Source organism: Acinonyx jubatus, chromosome B1 (genome assembly GCF_027475565.1).
Source record: "Acinonyx jubatus isolate Ajub_Pintada_27869175 chromosome B1, VMU_Ajub_asm_v1.0, whole genome shotgun sequence".
Taxonomy (NCBI): Eukaryota; Metazoa; Chordata; class Mammalia; order Carnivora; family Felidae; genus Acinonyx; species Acinonyx jubatus.
In genome coordinates, this window is record NC_069382.1 from 133,086,685 (window position 1) to 133,101,607 (window position 14,923).

The 14,923-nt window shown below is 38.4% G+C and overlaps 1 protein-coding gene across 1 annotated transcript in view; it reads right to left on the reverse strand.

The window, feature by feature from the left end:
• Window positions 1-400: 400 nt before the first annotated feature.
• CDS1 (CDP-diacylglycerol synthase 1) overlaps window positions 401-14,923 on the reverse strand; it is a 70,875-nt gene continuing 56,352 nt past the window's right edge. The window contains exons 9-13 of the mRNA XM_015079532.3: window positions 13,947-14,015; window positions 11,082-11,234; window positions 9,502-9,621; window positions 6,874-6,977; window positions 401-2,977 (exon numbers count right to left, since the gene is read on the reverse strand). Of these exons, the coding sequence (XP_014935018.2) occupies window positions 2,848-2,977; window positions 6,874-6,977; window positions 9,502-9,621; window positions 11,082-11,234; window positions 13,947-14,015 (576 nt within the window). The 3' untranslated portion in view covers window positions 401-2,847. The remainder of the gene's footprint in view (window positions 2,978-6,873; window positions 6,978-9,501; window positions 9,622-11,081; window positions 11,235-13,946; window positions 14,016-14,923) is intronic.

Consider the following 14,923-nt stretch of genomic DNA (forward strand, 5'->3'; position numbering starts at 1 on the left):
AAATTCAGTCCTCTATTGAGGACATCATTTCTCAACAAACACACGTTCCACCATCACAGAACCACATATCCCAGCCCTGAAGGTGTCACTGTCAATGTTGGTGATGGAATATACCCAGTACACGATGCTTACACATCAGCTGTCACTTTGTAAACACCAGCTGAATGAATGATTCTTCTCTGATGAGAAAATGGCACAACAAAGTTAAAATGTGATTTGTTTCAATTTTATTTTCCTCAGTTTCAGTAAAAGATTCAGAGAACTCATTGACACAAATCATAAGCTATCTCCCACCCATATACAGTATATGTCCAGTTTCTACTTTTTTTTTTTTTACTGAACAAATTGATACTTTGTTCAAACCAAAGTACCAAGGGGGGGGGGGGGGACATGGGTGTGGTCTTTTTATTCACAGACAGTAAATGTATATGCACCACCACTACGGGAAAAGCACTGAGGAAATATTTGCATCCCACAGGTTAAAAAGTCAAGCAATTAATACAATTAGAGTACCTCCAAAGATAGCAGATTTGGAACAATTAGCCATTACTGTGAAGGAAGTCCCTAGTCGTCTTTTTCTGCCACCACATTCCTACACTGGAATTTAAGCCCTCTTCGTGGTGCAAGTATAAAAATTATCGAAGTCAGGGTTTTATGGCAATCTCTTGCTAAAATATATTCTATTTTAATATACATGCTACAAAAGTACACTAAAAAGGTCAATCTTTAGAGCTCTGTTAAAGAATTTACTTTTTTTACACATAATGTTCACCCACCTCTAAAACCATATTTGAGGGAAGCTATTACTGTGACCCCAAATATTTCTAGCTTAATATTTTGTTTATTGTTAATAGTATTTTGTTTATAATATTGATTTTATAATACGTGTATTCAGTAATGCTCTTATAATTCTGTATCGCAGCGCCTCACCCATCACTTAAAAAAAAAAAATGCAGAAGGAACTGTGTGCCTCCAAGCAGCTCTTAATTGGGCAATCAACAAGTTTTCAAAGTTCCTGTTACAAATTTTTTCATTTTGTTTTTTAAACTTTGTTACTCTAAATTCTTTTAGGATCAACATCTGGAGCTTTTAATTAGGCAAATACAAATGAGAGATGCTAAACATGAACTTGTAGGTAGCCTTTGAAAGGAAAAATTCCCTCCTGTAATAACATTCCCAGTGCCAGTGCTAGGTTCTTACAGGATAGAGTGAAATGACACTGACTGAGCACCTCCGGGGCAGATGAACTGGCCGCACGCACGCCAAACCAAAAAACCAGACTCTTGGTACAGAGTTTAATTCTATCTACTATAATCGTGTGGTGCACGGGATGAAGCTGCTAGTTATAGATTTACATCCAGGGATCCCAAGCAGATATGTTATCTTTTATCTCAGAGTAGTAGAACGGAAATATAAAATAATTGAAATTTATTTCTGATTTAAACAAAAATAGTACTCTTTTCATTAGCAAAACATTCTTGAAAATATATCTATTTCTCCTCTTTGAACAGTTAGCCAAGGAGCGCTAGGCAACTTCTGAAGGTTTAATGCCAACTGTTCAATACAATAAATACGGATATAGAGAGCACACAGCAACAGCAGCTTATTTACATTCACTGATGACAACACATTTCTTATCCGGTTACAGTGTCCAGTCCAACAAAGGAAAGGTTTGGCATTCATGTGCTTTCTGTTCTGAAGATGAGAATCACTTCTGCTTGATTTTCATTCTTGGAAGAAAAAAATAACGAGCTGTTGTCCTCGGATTTGATGACATGATGTGAAAGAGGAACGGAACAAAGATTGGCTGTACCCACAGAGTTCGTCAGGGATTAGGTCTCCAGGCAGATTTCTTCTTCCCGGGTGAGTGTCCAGGGGGCTTCACAGGCACCAGCAGGGAGGCACCCAGGACACAAGTGGGCAGACCCTAATCTGGGGAAGGGCTACTCTTGCACCCCCTCTGTGCTTCAGCCTCCACCCCTACTTGCCACCCTCTATATCGATCGTATGTGCTTGAGGCTGCAAAACTGATGGAAATCAGTTTAGAGGGAAATGAGGAAACGCAGAGAATTCGACCAAGAGGTGGCCTGTTGTCACGCATCACTGTCTTCTGCTGCCTCCTGAGCTCCTGTCATCTGTGGAGGATGCGTACATGATGTTCTTCATAGCACAATTCTCCTTTGTTTTTCTTGAAAATTTTTTGCAAGGTCATGTTTTTTCCAAACAATTTTATCAGGAGTAGAGTCTGAGGTCTGCTCTTTTTGAACCTACTGAAAAGTGGAATGTTTTTCCCTGGCAAATGATTACTTCTTTGAAAAGCAGACAAGCTTCTGGTTTTTTTTTTTGGATCCAACTCAGCCCTTCAGAAGCAACTTCAGACTAAGAGGAGGAAGTACAGGAGAACTAACTTCCTGTTGTGCCTTACATAAAACATTTTGTTAAAATTAAGAGCAGCTCCAAGTACAAAAGTAAATATTTGTGCAAAGGGCACAATGCCAGATGCAATCTTAAGACATCCTCAATTTTTACTCTTTTTCTGTCTGACTCTTTAAAACACAAAGTCTTTTACGTTATGAAATCTAGGCAAGTCAGGGGAAGGAAGTTTACATCAGAAAATACTCTTTAGAAAAAAGTACAGGATCTTTTGCTGATCACTTGTTACTCATTTCATAACTTAGCTCAAGTGTTGGTTAAATATTCACAGTAATTTTAGAGAAGAAACATTCATGTCTTTAAAACTTCAATCCATTGCATTTTCAACCAGTTTTCTGTACAATTACAAAATTTCATCTGTCAGTGCTTTTCTGTAGAATTCCTTACTGTCAGTCCTTCCCATTCTGGACTCAGCTATAACTTCAAGGTGGGCTGCAGAATTCCTTTCTCAATTAGATGAGTCTTGAGGGTTTTGTAAATATTTAACTGCTGTTCCGGCTGAAGCACCAACAGCTGCTGTAGCACTTTGCTGGGATTTGGACCCCTGAGGACAAAGTGGAGAAGACCAAGTTCAGGCTATTTTAAGAGAGCTCAAGGAGGCATATACCCCCAACTGAAAATAAATCATGCACTTAAGCGCAGAGTGACAATCTTTACTTGACCAAGCTCACTTTCGTGCCCAATGTTAGTGGCAAAGGGAGGAAAAAAACCCAGAAACATTCTGCACTGAGAGGCATACAGTCTAGATTTGGGAAGAACGCACCAACACAAAACCCAGGAACGACACTAGGCAGTTTAGGGGATGCAAATCTAAGTTCTACAAAACTTCTCAAAAGGGCAACCTGACTGAAAGGTGAGAACAGCTAACAAGTCCTGAGACTGGACAAGACACAAAAACTATCAAAATTCCTGGTGGATGAAGATAAGCCAAAAGAGGACCTGAAAATATACTTTACATTTTTCAGCCTCAGGGGCGCCTGGGTGGCTAAACTGGTTAAGGGTCAGACCTCAGCTCAGGTCATGATCTCACGGTTCATGACTTCGAGTCCCATCGGGCTCTGTGCTGACAGCTCAGAGCCTGGAGCCTGCTTCAGATTCTGCGTCTCCTTCTCTCTGCCCCACCCCCACTCACACTCTGTTCACTGTTTATCAAAAATAAACAAACATTAAAAGAATTTTTTTTTAAATTTAGCTGCAAAGAAACTTCAAGAAATGCCCCTGGGGAATTATGAATGTTCAAGAGACAGGGCACAAAGGTGCTGGCCCAGCACAAAAGCCCCAACCCAGGATTTGCAGTAGATGCCACAGCCTTTGTTCCAAAGAAAGTCTTAGGTGAGCCCCAATATAAGAAACAAAAGTGAGTCTTTTCTAGTTGAAAAAAGGAGGCAGACAGCCTGCCCCCCTCACCCCCACCCCCAGCAGTCCCTGTGGTGACGAGATAAGCCTGGCTGGAACTGAAGCAATACCAAGGCAGCCCGTGATGCCCTCACCCTTCTCTCCAGGGGACATCCCAAGGGCAGCGTAGGGCCTCTCCTCAAGCAGCAACCTCAGCAATCCTCGGGTTGGCTCCTCCAGCATCCCCACTCCAGCCCTTCTCTTCCTGCCCTTCGCACTCTCAGTCAGAAAAGGTTCTAAACAGGACTCCTACCCTCTCCCTGCTGTGACACTTTTGCAGTCAGGGGATTGTAACTTCCCCACCCCTTAGACGCTAGAACTCAACCTGTTTATACCTGTGTGATCTTCTCAAGTGTCATTCTCTCAAATTCAGAATGAACTGATTCAGAATTTAATGTGTATGTATTGTTCTTTGCAATTTCTACAGTCTATTTGAATCAGTAAAGGAGAGTATGGTTTACTTTTTGTAAAGAGAGATTAGTAAAATCCAATGGGAAAAAGCAAGACATAAATGATATATGGAGAATGGCACCGAATTCTGAGAAATACTGTAAATCATAAATTTAGTTATCCGTGTAAGGACTATCAGTTCAAATGGAATTATAGGAAATAGGAAACCCAGCGGCAAAGAAATGTCTGCTATGCAGGGATAACACAACAAAAATCTTTGATTAAAAAAACTGCACGATGTCATAGATCAGCCATCCCATGGGTTACCTTCATGCACGTGGCTCAACTCGTTTGCCAAAAGTGTGGCCATATGTCTCTCACGGCCACTGTCCACTCAAGTCAGGGCACAGCTTGTCTTACATCTCTTCAAAAGATTCAGCAACTTCATAACAAACCCAGAGTAGGGACCCACAGAGAAAAGGAAGGGTATTCTAGCAAGTTCAGCTAAATGCAAAATTATGTCAGCAGGTGCTCCCAGCTAGATGCATCCTGGCACTTGCCCTGTATTTCTAATAGTCTAAATATTTGCTTTCAAATGGTAGACAACATGGCTCAGCATGACTCTTCTCTATGGAGAGAATAGCAGGTTAAAAAAAAAAAAAGTTTGAGTTAATACCCTAAAAGCTGCTACCATCTGAAAATAGAGTTCTAAGGATTTGAGCATTAAATACTAATAAAGATATCAGTAAATAAATCATATAAATGGATTAAATATTCCAATTAAAAAGACAAAGGCTGTCATCTTGGTTATAAGAAAACAAATCAAGCTATATGCTTGTTAGAAGAGAAACACACTTTAAATATAGGGATAAAGGAACGCTAAAAATGAAACCCTATATAAACACTAACCAAATGAAGGCTGATGCAGCTCTTCTAGGATCCAACAAAATAGGCTTTAAGCAAGTAGTATATAAAGATGGATGTTATATAATGACCTTAGGAGCGATTCAATAGGGACACAGGACAGTCCTACATGTGTATATACCTAAGACAACATCAAAATACATAAAGCATAAACTGACAGGACAGAAATAGGTAAATTTACAATCACAGTGGGAGATTCTGATCAAGTTCTCTTCCTCACAGAATGATGAGATGGAAAAAACAAACCCCAAAAATCAGTACAGAAGATGTAGCTAAACTTCACCTAACTGGCACGTACTACCCTATGTCCCCAAACTGTGGAACGCACACTTGTTGCATGTGCACATGAACACATCCCTGCATAGATGGTATGCTGCGGCATAAAACAAGCCTCCACCAAAAGAAGGAAAAATAAAGAGTATGTTTTCTGACCACAATGGATGGAATTAAGGCAAAAATCAATAAAGGAAGGAGAATGAGGAAATCTCCATTTGTATGGAAAGTAATCAACACCTTTCTAAATAAAGCACATGATAAAGAAGATATCCTAGTGGAAATCAGGAAATATTTGTAACTGATAATGAAAATACAAATATAGCATATACTATGAGAATAAGGCAGTACTTAAGAGGGAATTTACAGTATTATATGACTATATTAGGCAAGAAGACTGAAAATCAATAAGCTTTATCTCATGAAGTTCAAAAAGCAATAGCAAATTGAATCTAAAGAAAGATGAAGGAATGAACGATGTGAGTGGACATCAATGAAATAGGAAGTTAACAAAGCCAGAATTTGATTCTTTGAAAGATCAATGTAGTAACAAGACTGCTCAAGAAAAATAAAGATTAATACAAAAACTCCTATACTGCTCAGGCTATATATTTAAAATGTGTATTTAAGGATCTACAAATATGAGTTTCACTCCAGATACTCTATAAAGGAAATACATGTGTTCTGTGGTCAGGCACTTAGTAGAGACCATGGAAAATAAAGTTCATGTGTGGTTGCTGTGGTTTGCTTTCACACCCCAAGCTGGCATTTTAGGGCAGATCCAAAACCTTAGGTATAACAAGAATAAGCCACCCTTTATAAAACCGCAATACCCTCCCACTCACCCACATCTCCACCCCCACAACCATAATCCTCAGCCCGCTCTACTTTTCTCCATCACACTTAGAACCACCTAAAACGCTATGTTTAGTTGTTTATCTTTCACTTCTCCACCTTCTCCGTCCAACTCCCCAGTAAGGATAGAAGCTCTGAGGTCAGGAACTTTGTTTTGTTCTCTTTGTGATACATCCTAGAATATTCCCCAATGCATCAGAGGCACTCAAGCAATAACTGGGGGACTGGATGAATTATTATGTCCTCCTCCTTTTTAATTAGTATTCACTAATTGAAAAGAAAATGTAACACCATTGTAACACCACAGAAAATGAGAAATTAAATTTTCTAATATTTCAATCCAGTATTATCCACATTAACTAGATCTTACCTTGGTCCTATTAAAGACCATGACATACACTATTGTTTAAGTTGTTCAAATATATGTAACATAATTATAATTTAACCATACTTCTCAGGGCAGTAAGATGTGACAGCTCCATGGTCACCATTCCCCTTTGATATTACATAGTACCACTGACAGAAAAAGCAACTCAAACTAATGCCTACGGGAATGAGAACTCAAATCATCTAATAAAACATTTTTTAAAAATCGAAAAGTACCTTATAAAACTTGTGATGTACACATGCACAAAAGTTGCCATCAAATACTGACAATCAAATCTGTCCATTATTCCGCCATGTCCAGGAATGGTGTTTGCAAAATCCTTCAGAAACAAACAAACATATGAGTAAATTTTAAAAAGATCACCTGCTATCGGGGCGCCTGGATGGCTCAGTGGGTTAAGTGTTTGACTTCAGCTCAGGTCATGATCTCACAGTCTGTGAGTTCTAGCCCCACATCAGGCTCTGTGCTGTCTGACAGCTCAGAGCCTGGAGCCTGCTTCAGATTCTGTATCTCCCTCTCTCTCTGGCCCTCCCCTCCTCATGCTCTGTCTCACTCTCTCAAAAATAAGTAAACATTTCAAAAAAATAAAAAAAATCACCTGCTATAAAACTCCTACCTGGAAATGTCTCTTTGGGACCACAGGCTCTCAGAAAAATACTACAAGATTTTTCCACTTAATACAAACTTACTGTAACATGTCTAACAAATTAAAATCACATCTTTCAAATATGCACCGATGTTGGAATGATTACCAAATTGACTAGAAACATACAAGTAACACTAATTAAATATTAAATCCAGCACTAACTTTTTTTAGTTAATAAAGCTTTTTCTAAATAAAAAGCGCTATCATCTATTATTAATCTAATACTGCTCTAGTCTCTTTTCCTGTTTAACCAGAAGTTACTTAAGGAGCTATTCTAGTGTTGAGACAGATTTACAACTGGTTCTAACTCATGTTTAATAGTTTTTACTCTGAAATATTTTGCTATTATAATATATATTCTTTTTTTTTTTTAAGTTTTAGGATAAAAAGAAAATCAAAATAGGTCACATGGGACACATTAGTCCATTAAATGGCCAAACTGAGGGAATGGTTAGTACATCTCTCCAATGGGCTCTGTACAGACATAGCCACATGTCTGAGTGCAAAGGATATAGAAATGATGGATCACCCTTCTAGTTTACTCAGGCAACCAAAAAACATCTAAACAGTTGTTATACCTTCATTTCAGACATGCAAAATAGTATCATCATTCAACAAGAAACCCTGAATTAGAGACTTCTGAAGAAAGTATCATTCTAAATGCAATATTTCTCTATCTAAAACAATTATTGAAAAATTCTTTGGTTACTTCTTGCCAACACATCTCCTTACTTCTCTTCCCTACTAACCAATGCACAAAAGAGCCATATTAACTCAACTCCATTCTGCTGTTTGCAGGCTTTACAGGACAGTCTTCACGCATGGCTGTTGTTGTGGTTCACTGTGGATGTGTGTTATCTCCCCTAGAAGGCAGTGAGCATCTTGAGAACAGAGACATCTTATACACTTCTGCATACTGCTTTCCACCTAACATAGTATCTTCCCCACTGCAAGTGTTCACTGAGTTGTTGTTTTTTGTTTTTTGTTTTTTTTTTTTATTTCCCTGGCTTCTGGGCCCTGTGGGATCTGGCCTTATCAATTATGCATTCTGATCACTTACTCTCTGCCATAGCCACACTATTCTTGCTCCCTTTCAGTCTAAGCTCCTTGTCTCCTTTGTACTTTCTGGAACACTCTTCCTTAGATTTCTATACAGGACTCATCCTTCTTCTTTTGTCAGACCCCTGCTCACATGCTACCTCCTCCAGAGAGGCCTGCCCTGTTCACCCCACCTTCAGTAGCCACTCTGACTCCTAATGGCACAACATCCACTCTTAGGGAAGGCATGTAAGGACAGCTGAGATAACAGGGCAAACATACGTCACTTTATGAGAACCTAAATTAAACAAAACATAGGGATAAGTTTAAGTATCTGGAACAGGGATCTGCAAACTATGTCCCACAGGTCAAGTCTAGCCCACTGCCTGTTTTTGTAAATAAAGTCTTATTAAAACCCAGTCATAACCATTCATTGACATATTGCCCATAGGGCTTTTGCACTACAGTGGCAGAGTTCAGTAGCTGCGATATGATTAATACATGTATGATTTCTCCATTTACACAAAGAGTTTACTGAGCCCACAGCTAGTAGAATGAATGGTCATATGCAAAGGCTCTCCTGCTTGTGTCTTTAAGGGAGACTATGGCATAACACTAAACCTCAGACAATTCATAGCTGGATTCTTGCATGAGCACTTGAAGTCCCAACATTAAGTGACACATGCCATTCTATAAATGAGGTGGACATGACATTTTAAAATGTATTAACACGGGGCGCCTGGTGGCTCAGCCGGCTAAGCATCCAACTCCTGGTTTTGGCTCAGGTCACGATCTCGCAGTTTGTGACTTTGAATCCCACATTGGGCTCCATGCTGACAGTGCAGGGCCTGTGTGTTTGGGATTCTCTCTCTTCTCTTCTCTCTGCCCTTCCCCTGCTCGTGCTTGCTCTCTCTCGCAAAATAAATAAACTTAAAAAAAAAAAAACTTAAAAATAAAATGTATTAACCTGACCTGACCAAAATTTAATGAGATAGAATACACCAAAATTAGCCAGGAAGCATTTCTATGAGGCCAAAACAACTAGAATGTAAAAGTTTTTGCCCAGAGGCTAAATGTGAGAGACCAAGGGAAAACCAAATTACAACTATATTACATTCTCTAATTCTCTAATAATGTAACAAAGATTCTAAACACATACCTTGATTTTGAAAGCTCTTTTGAATCCACTGGCAAAGAAGCCTCCAAAAGGGCCAATCAATGACGCAAATGTTGAAAGAGCAATGCTGTGTATCTGGAAAGGATACAAGCTCACTGTTTCCTAAACAGAAAAAAGGGGGAAAGGGTTTAACTGCAATAAAATTATATTTGAGCATGCCACCTAAACTAAGAACCATGATATAAATATTAAGTCAAACCATTTGCCACATTTTTGTTAACTTCACAAACTTTCAGGATCGTGGGAGAAAAATATTTTGTACGCTCTCAATACCATTCTCTACGTAGCCAGCACTCTCCATTCCCTCCGTAGGCATACTGGCAGCACTTGGAACACTCAACTCTTGCAGTTGATAGGATACTCTAGTTTATCTAGAAACTTCTACAACACTTGAGCTGTAGGCTAAGAATCGGTTGAGTTGATTTCTGAATTTGTTTCTTACCAGTAGAACTTTGTAATTATATATTTTAATTCTGTATTTTATTTCACTTTAATTTTGTATGACAAAATAAAAGGAAATTTGGTCTTTGTCTCAAAGCTGCTTTCAAAAAGACCACCAAATTGAGCATCAGCAAGACAGTTATAAAAGATTCAGAGAGGAGATAACAAAAATTGAGAAGAATTCTATAGTCTAATTATTTTGTAAATGCTTGGTTCTTGCTCCATTTTAAAGAAACTAAAACTACAAGTTGTAGACAGTACATAAATACTGTGGTTTAAGAAAGATTCTTTAGAACACCAATCTCTGGACCCATTCTCAAAGTGAAGGCCTTACCCCAAAGCAAAGATCAGTAGTGTCAAAAAGTTTTACAGCAGATAACAGATGGCTTGGACACTGAAAACAATTCTTGGAATCCGTGCATTGAACACTCAAGGAGAGAAATAATTTACTGGTTAATCTGCTCCTCAAAATTGTGGATTTTAGTTAAAAATATTTCAGATACACACACGTACACAGTACACACCTGTTTCATCCCCGCTTTAACCAACCAACCACCAGTCCTGATGGCATGGATCAGCAGGGTTCTACCAGACAGCTTGTCAACATCCTTCAGTGAGAGATGTCAGTATTGCTTTTAAATGCCAACAGTGTGATTTTTGAAGGTAAACTGATTTCTTAGAAGCAGCTGCTTTCTGTACTAGTACGGGTCCCCTAAAAATCAAGGGACTTTGAGCTGCTGAATTTTAATTACGCTTTAAATTGAGTCAATTCATACCAGTTACAAGGGAAGCTCACTGTAAACCATTTGATTTGTAGAAATCTAAGAAATACTGAAAAATATTTTCAAAAAAAATACAAGATAAATTAGCATCAGTAATCAAACTATCAAGTAAATTCCTAAGAGACAACTGGTTTGTGATAGTAATATTCATTTTATGTTTGAGAAAGGGAAGTCACAAGGGAATAGAAAATATTATTGATGCTAAGTAGACAGTGATACCACTTCTGTATCATTGAATTTAAAATTCTGTACAAATTGATTTCTTGCAAAAAGTTTAGTCCTATTTTTAAATGAACCTTAAACTCTGGGATGCAGGATCCTTAACTATGTTTATCTTACCCGTCTCAACACCGCCTTTAGAAAGGGAGGAAGTGAATAACTCTGAAGCTGGAAAAGTTCTGAGGGTTCACATTCTGTAACGAAGGAGTTTACATCACTTCGGTATTCCACTGGGCAGACGAAGTACTGATATTTGGATAACATGTAGGCAGCCTGAATAACAAAGCAGGAGTCCATGAAACATTGAATGAAAAAAACCTGTCTATCTATCATATTTCTTAACTATCATAATGTGTCAGAAAGACCAGAGACAGAATGCCAAAATTTCTTTGCATTCACATTTTGCTATGTATTTTAAAAGTCAGATGGTCTTAAATGACCCAATAAAAGACTCTGAAAAGCCATTAGAAAACAAAAAGCTTTTCCAGGCGCCTGAGGGGCTCAGTCAGTTGAGCATCTGACTCTTGATTTCATCTCAGGTCACGATCCCAGAGCCCAGCATTGGGCTTTGTGCTGAGCATGGAGCCTTGCTTAAGATTCTCTCTCTTTCCCTCTGCCTCTCTCCGTGAAGGAAGGAAGGAAGGAAGGAAGGAAGGAAGGAAGGAAGGAAGGAAGGAAGGAAGGAAGGAAGGAGGGAGGGAGGGAGGGAGGGAGGGAGGGAGGGAAGGGAAGGGAAGGGAAGGGAAGGGAAGGGAAGGGAAGGGAAGGGAAGGGAGGGAGGGAGGGAGGGAGGGAGGGAGGGAGGGAGGAAGGGGAGAGAGAGGGAGAGAGAGAGAATGAAAGAAAGAAAATAAAAAGGTCTTGGAAATCAGTGATCTTACAATCTTTGTAGGACAACAAAAAGAAAGAAGGGGAAAGAGAAAAAGAAAACTGCTGTATTACAGCAAGGTTTTACTTTTTTAAAGTACACATAATGAATGTTAGCAGAAGCTAACAATTATAAAGGGATGAGAGAGTACAGGACTGAAATTTATTGCATAAATTATGGTTACATCAATTTCAACAATAAACAACTGCTTATTCAAAATTACTAATAAGTGAAAAACACCATTGTTTTTAACCAATCCAGGAAACTATTACTAAAGTATTCTTATAGCCATATCACTACAATTTTTAAAACTAGCTATCCTCAGCCATGGGAGAAGATACATAAAATACTTCATTATAAATTTAAATTGCTAGACAACAGTCACCCTCTTATTTTGCAGCCATTTGCCCCATTATATTGCTGAAGAATGGTTAACAAATGTACAAATATGACACTAGGAATGGATTTAATCCAACCATTCCAACCAGTTTACTCAAAATCATTTATTAAAAAATATATGTAAGTAATTTCCTTCCTTGTTACTTTGTCATGCATTATATTCTTATAGAGTAGCTCTTTATTTTCTTCTAATGATATGGCTATTCTCGTAGTATTTCTAAATAAGTCTTTAATGATACTAATACCACATTCTTATAGTATTATTTAACTTAATATTCTAATTATACCTGCTTTGTGATGTAAAAACATTGGACAAGCCTGGATCTCTTTTTGTTGTTCTATTTATCAATTATTATCTCACCAGTATTCTACCACATAAACATCAGAATAATTTTACTCAATTCTATTGCCACTTTCTTGAGAATCAACTAAACTTACAAATTAAATAGGGCAATTATGGTCGTATTCCCATCCAGGAACCTGGCACTTATTTGTGTTTTGCTCCCTCTCAAAGCTCCATGTTGTTACCAGTTACTCCACATCTGGCTACAGAATATATTCAGAACTATCAGGGACTAGACTCTTGAAAAATTAAACTTTCTACCAGTTATTTTTTTTGCATACTTCTATCCAGCCATTTTACTGTAACTTTATTAATTCTCATGAGACCTCTTTTAATACAAACATAAATTCCATAATTGTACACTAATTATTAAAATGTTAACAATATCTATTATGCATGGCTAAAAGTAAATGTCAATTATGTTTATCAAACTTTTCCTGCAAGTTGGGTTTACAGCAGCAAACACCCCCACTAAATCAATTAGCCAGCATGCATTAAGGAGACAGAGTTCTTCAACATCGTTTATATTCTCTGCTTTTCTCAAAGCCACCACTTGTCCCAGCACCTGTGTCCCTGTGTCCCCCATAAGGCAAAACAGCTGTTAGAAACTGCCAAACACAACAGCACAACAGCGGGTCTCAAATCTAGCTGTACGTCAGAATTAACGGGGAGTCCACTGATGGGATAGGGCTAGGACATATATTTTGTATAAGCAACGCAGACAATTCTATTTTTCTTTTTTTTTTTAAGATGTATGTATATATGTATTTACATATTTTTAAAGTTTTTTTTTTTAATGTTTGTTTATTTTTGAGAGAGAGTGACAGAGCATGAGCAGGAGAGGGGCAGAGAGAGAGGGAGACACAGAATCTGAACCAGGCTCCAGGCTCTGAGCTGTCAGCAAAGAGCCCAACACAAGGCTCAAACTCATGAACTACAAGATTCATGACCTGAGCTAAGTTGGACGCTTAATGACTGAGTCACCCAGGCGCCCCTACTTATTTACTTAAGAGGGAGGGTGTGGGTAGAGGGGGAGAGAGAGAGAGAGAGAGAGAGAGAGAATCTTAAGCAGGCTCTACACCCAACAGGGAGCCTGTTGTAGGGCTTGATCTCAAAACCCTGAGATCATGACCTGAGCTGAAATCAAGAGTTGAACACTTAACCAATGGAGTCACTCAGGCACCCCTCTCCCCAGGTAATTCTGATATGAGGCCATGATGAGAACTACTGGAGTACAGAATTGGCTCTGTTTAATGGGTTTCAATAAATACATTATTAGCATTTTGTGGTTCAATTTTTTTAGGTTCAAAATAGATTGATAAATTTGCCACCATTTTCAAAATATAAATAAAATAAACATCTCAGTAAAACTCACAATGAATCCAAACACGACTGTGGAAAAGAAACCGCCAATGAATCCTTCCCAAGTCTTTTTAGGAGACAACTAAAAAAGGCCAAATAAAATTAAAAAGTTACTACATTCACAAAACACACAAATACATATGGCAAATTGTTTTCAGTGAATTCCCACAATACCTTATACATCTCTCCGTACTTTTTTCTTGATGGAATGGCTTTGCAAACCTTTTTCCTTCATTCCATGATCCCGATTTATTTGTACAAATTTCTCTAGTAATATCTAACACATTTTAGACCCTCAAACTGTGAATATATGTTTCTGTATAAATAACCTCAATTTATTTTTTTCTCTCCCAAAGAACTATGAACTCTATATTGAAATCATCGTCCCATGACTCTTATGCTTATATAAACCCCCACAATAGGGTGGTTCTTGCAGTAAGGGTGAGATATAGTCATTCCAAGTACATATGGTCTGTATTGACCTACAACTGACAAAAAATAGAAGAATGAGTATAACAAAACACAGACATTGCAGCACATGAGATTTTCATATATTCTCAAAAATGCCATGCATTCAACAGACCTCTTCCTGAAATGGCAAAACACTCCAGATACAGTATTTGCTCCACAAGTATTCACATATCCTTCTCCCTTGGGTCACAATCTATGTCTGTCTCCATGAAGAAAGGAACATGTTGTGCTTCTAATAATAGATACTGTTTCAGATTCCGGCTATTGTTTCTCAGTCAATGGGGCATTCAGGCAGAGAAATCTGGAGGAAAGTTTGGAAATCAGTGATGCAGGGGCAGGAGGAAAAGATTTGGGAGTGCACAGCTCTAACTCCCTGAGGTGCCCTATATGATAAGGACTGATGTATGGGGAGATCACTGATGGCCTCTGTGATGACTCTTTCAGTGGATGGGTGGGGACAGAAGCCAAATAAATATCAGACAGAAGTTTCTGCAGACAGAAACAGGTGACAGGCTAATC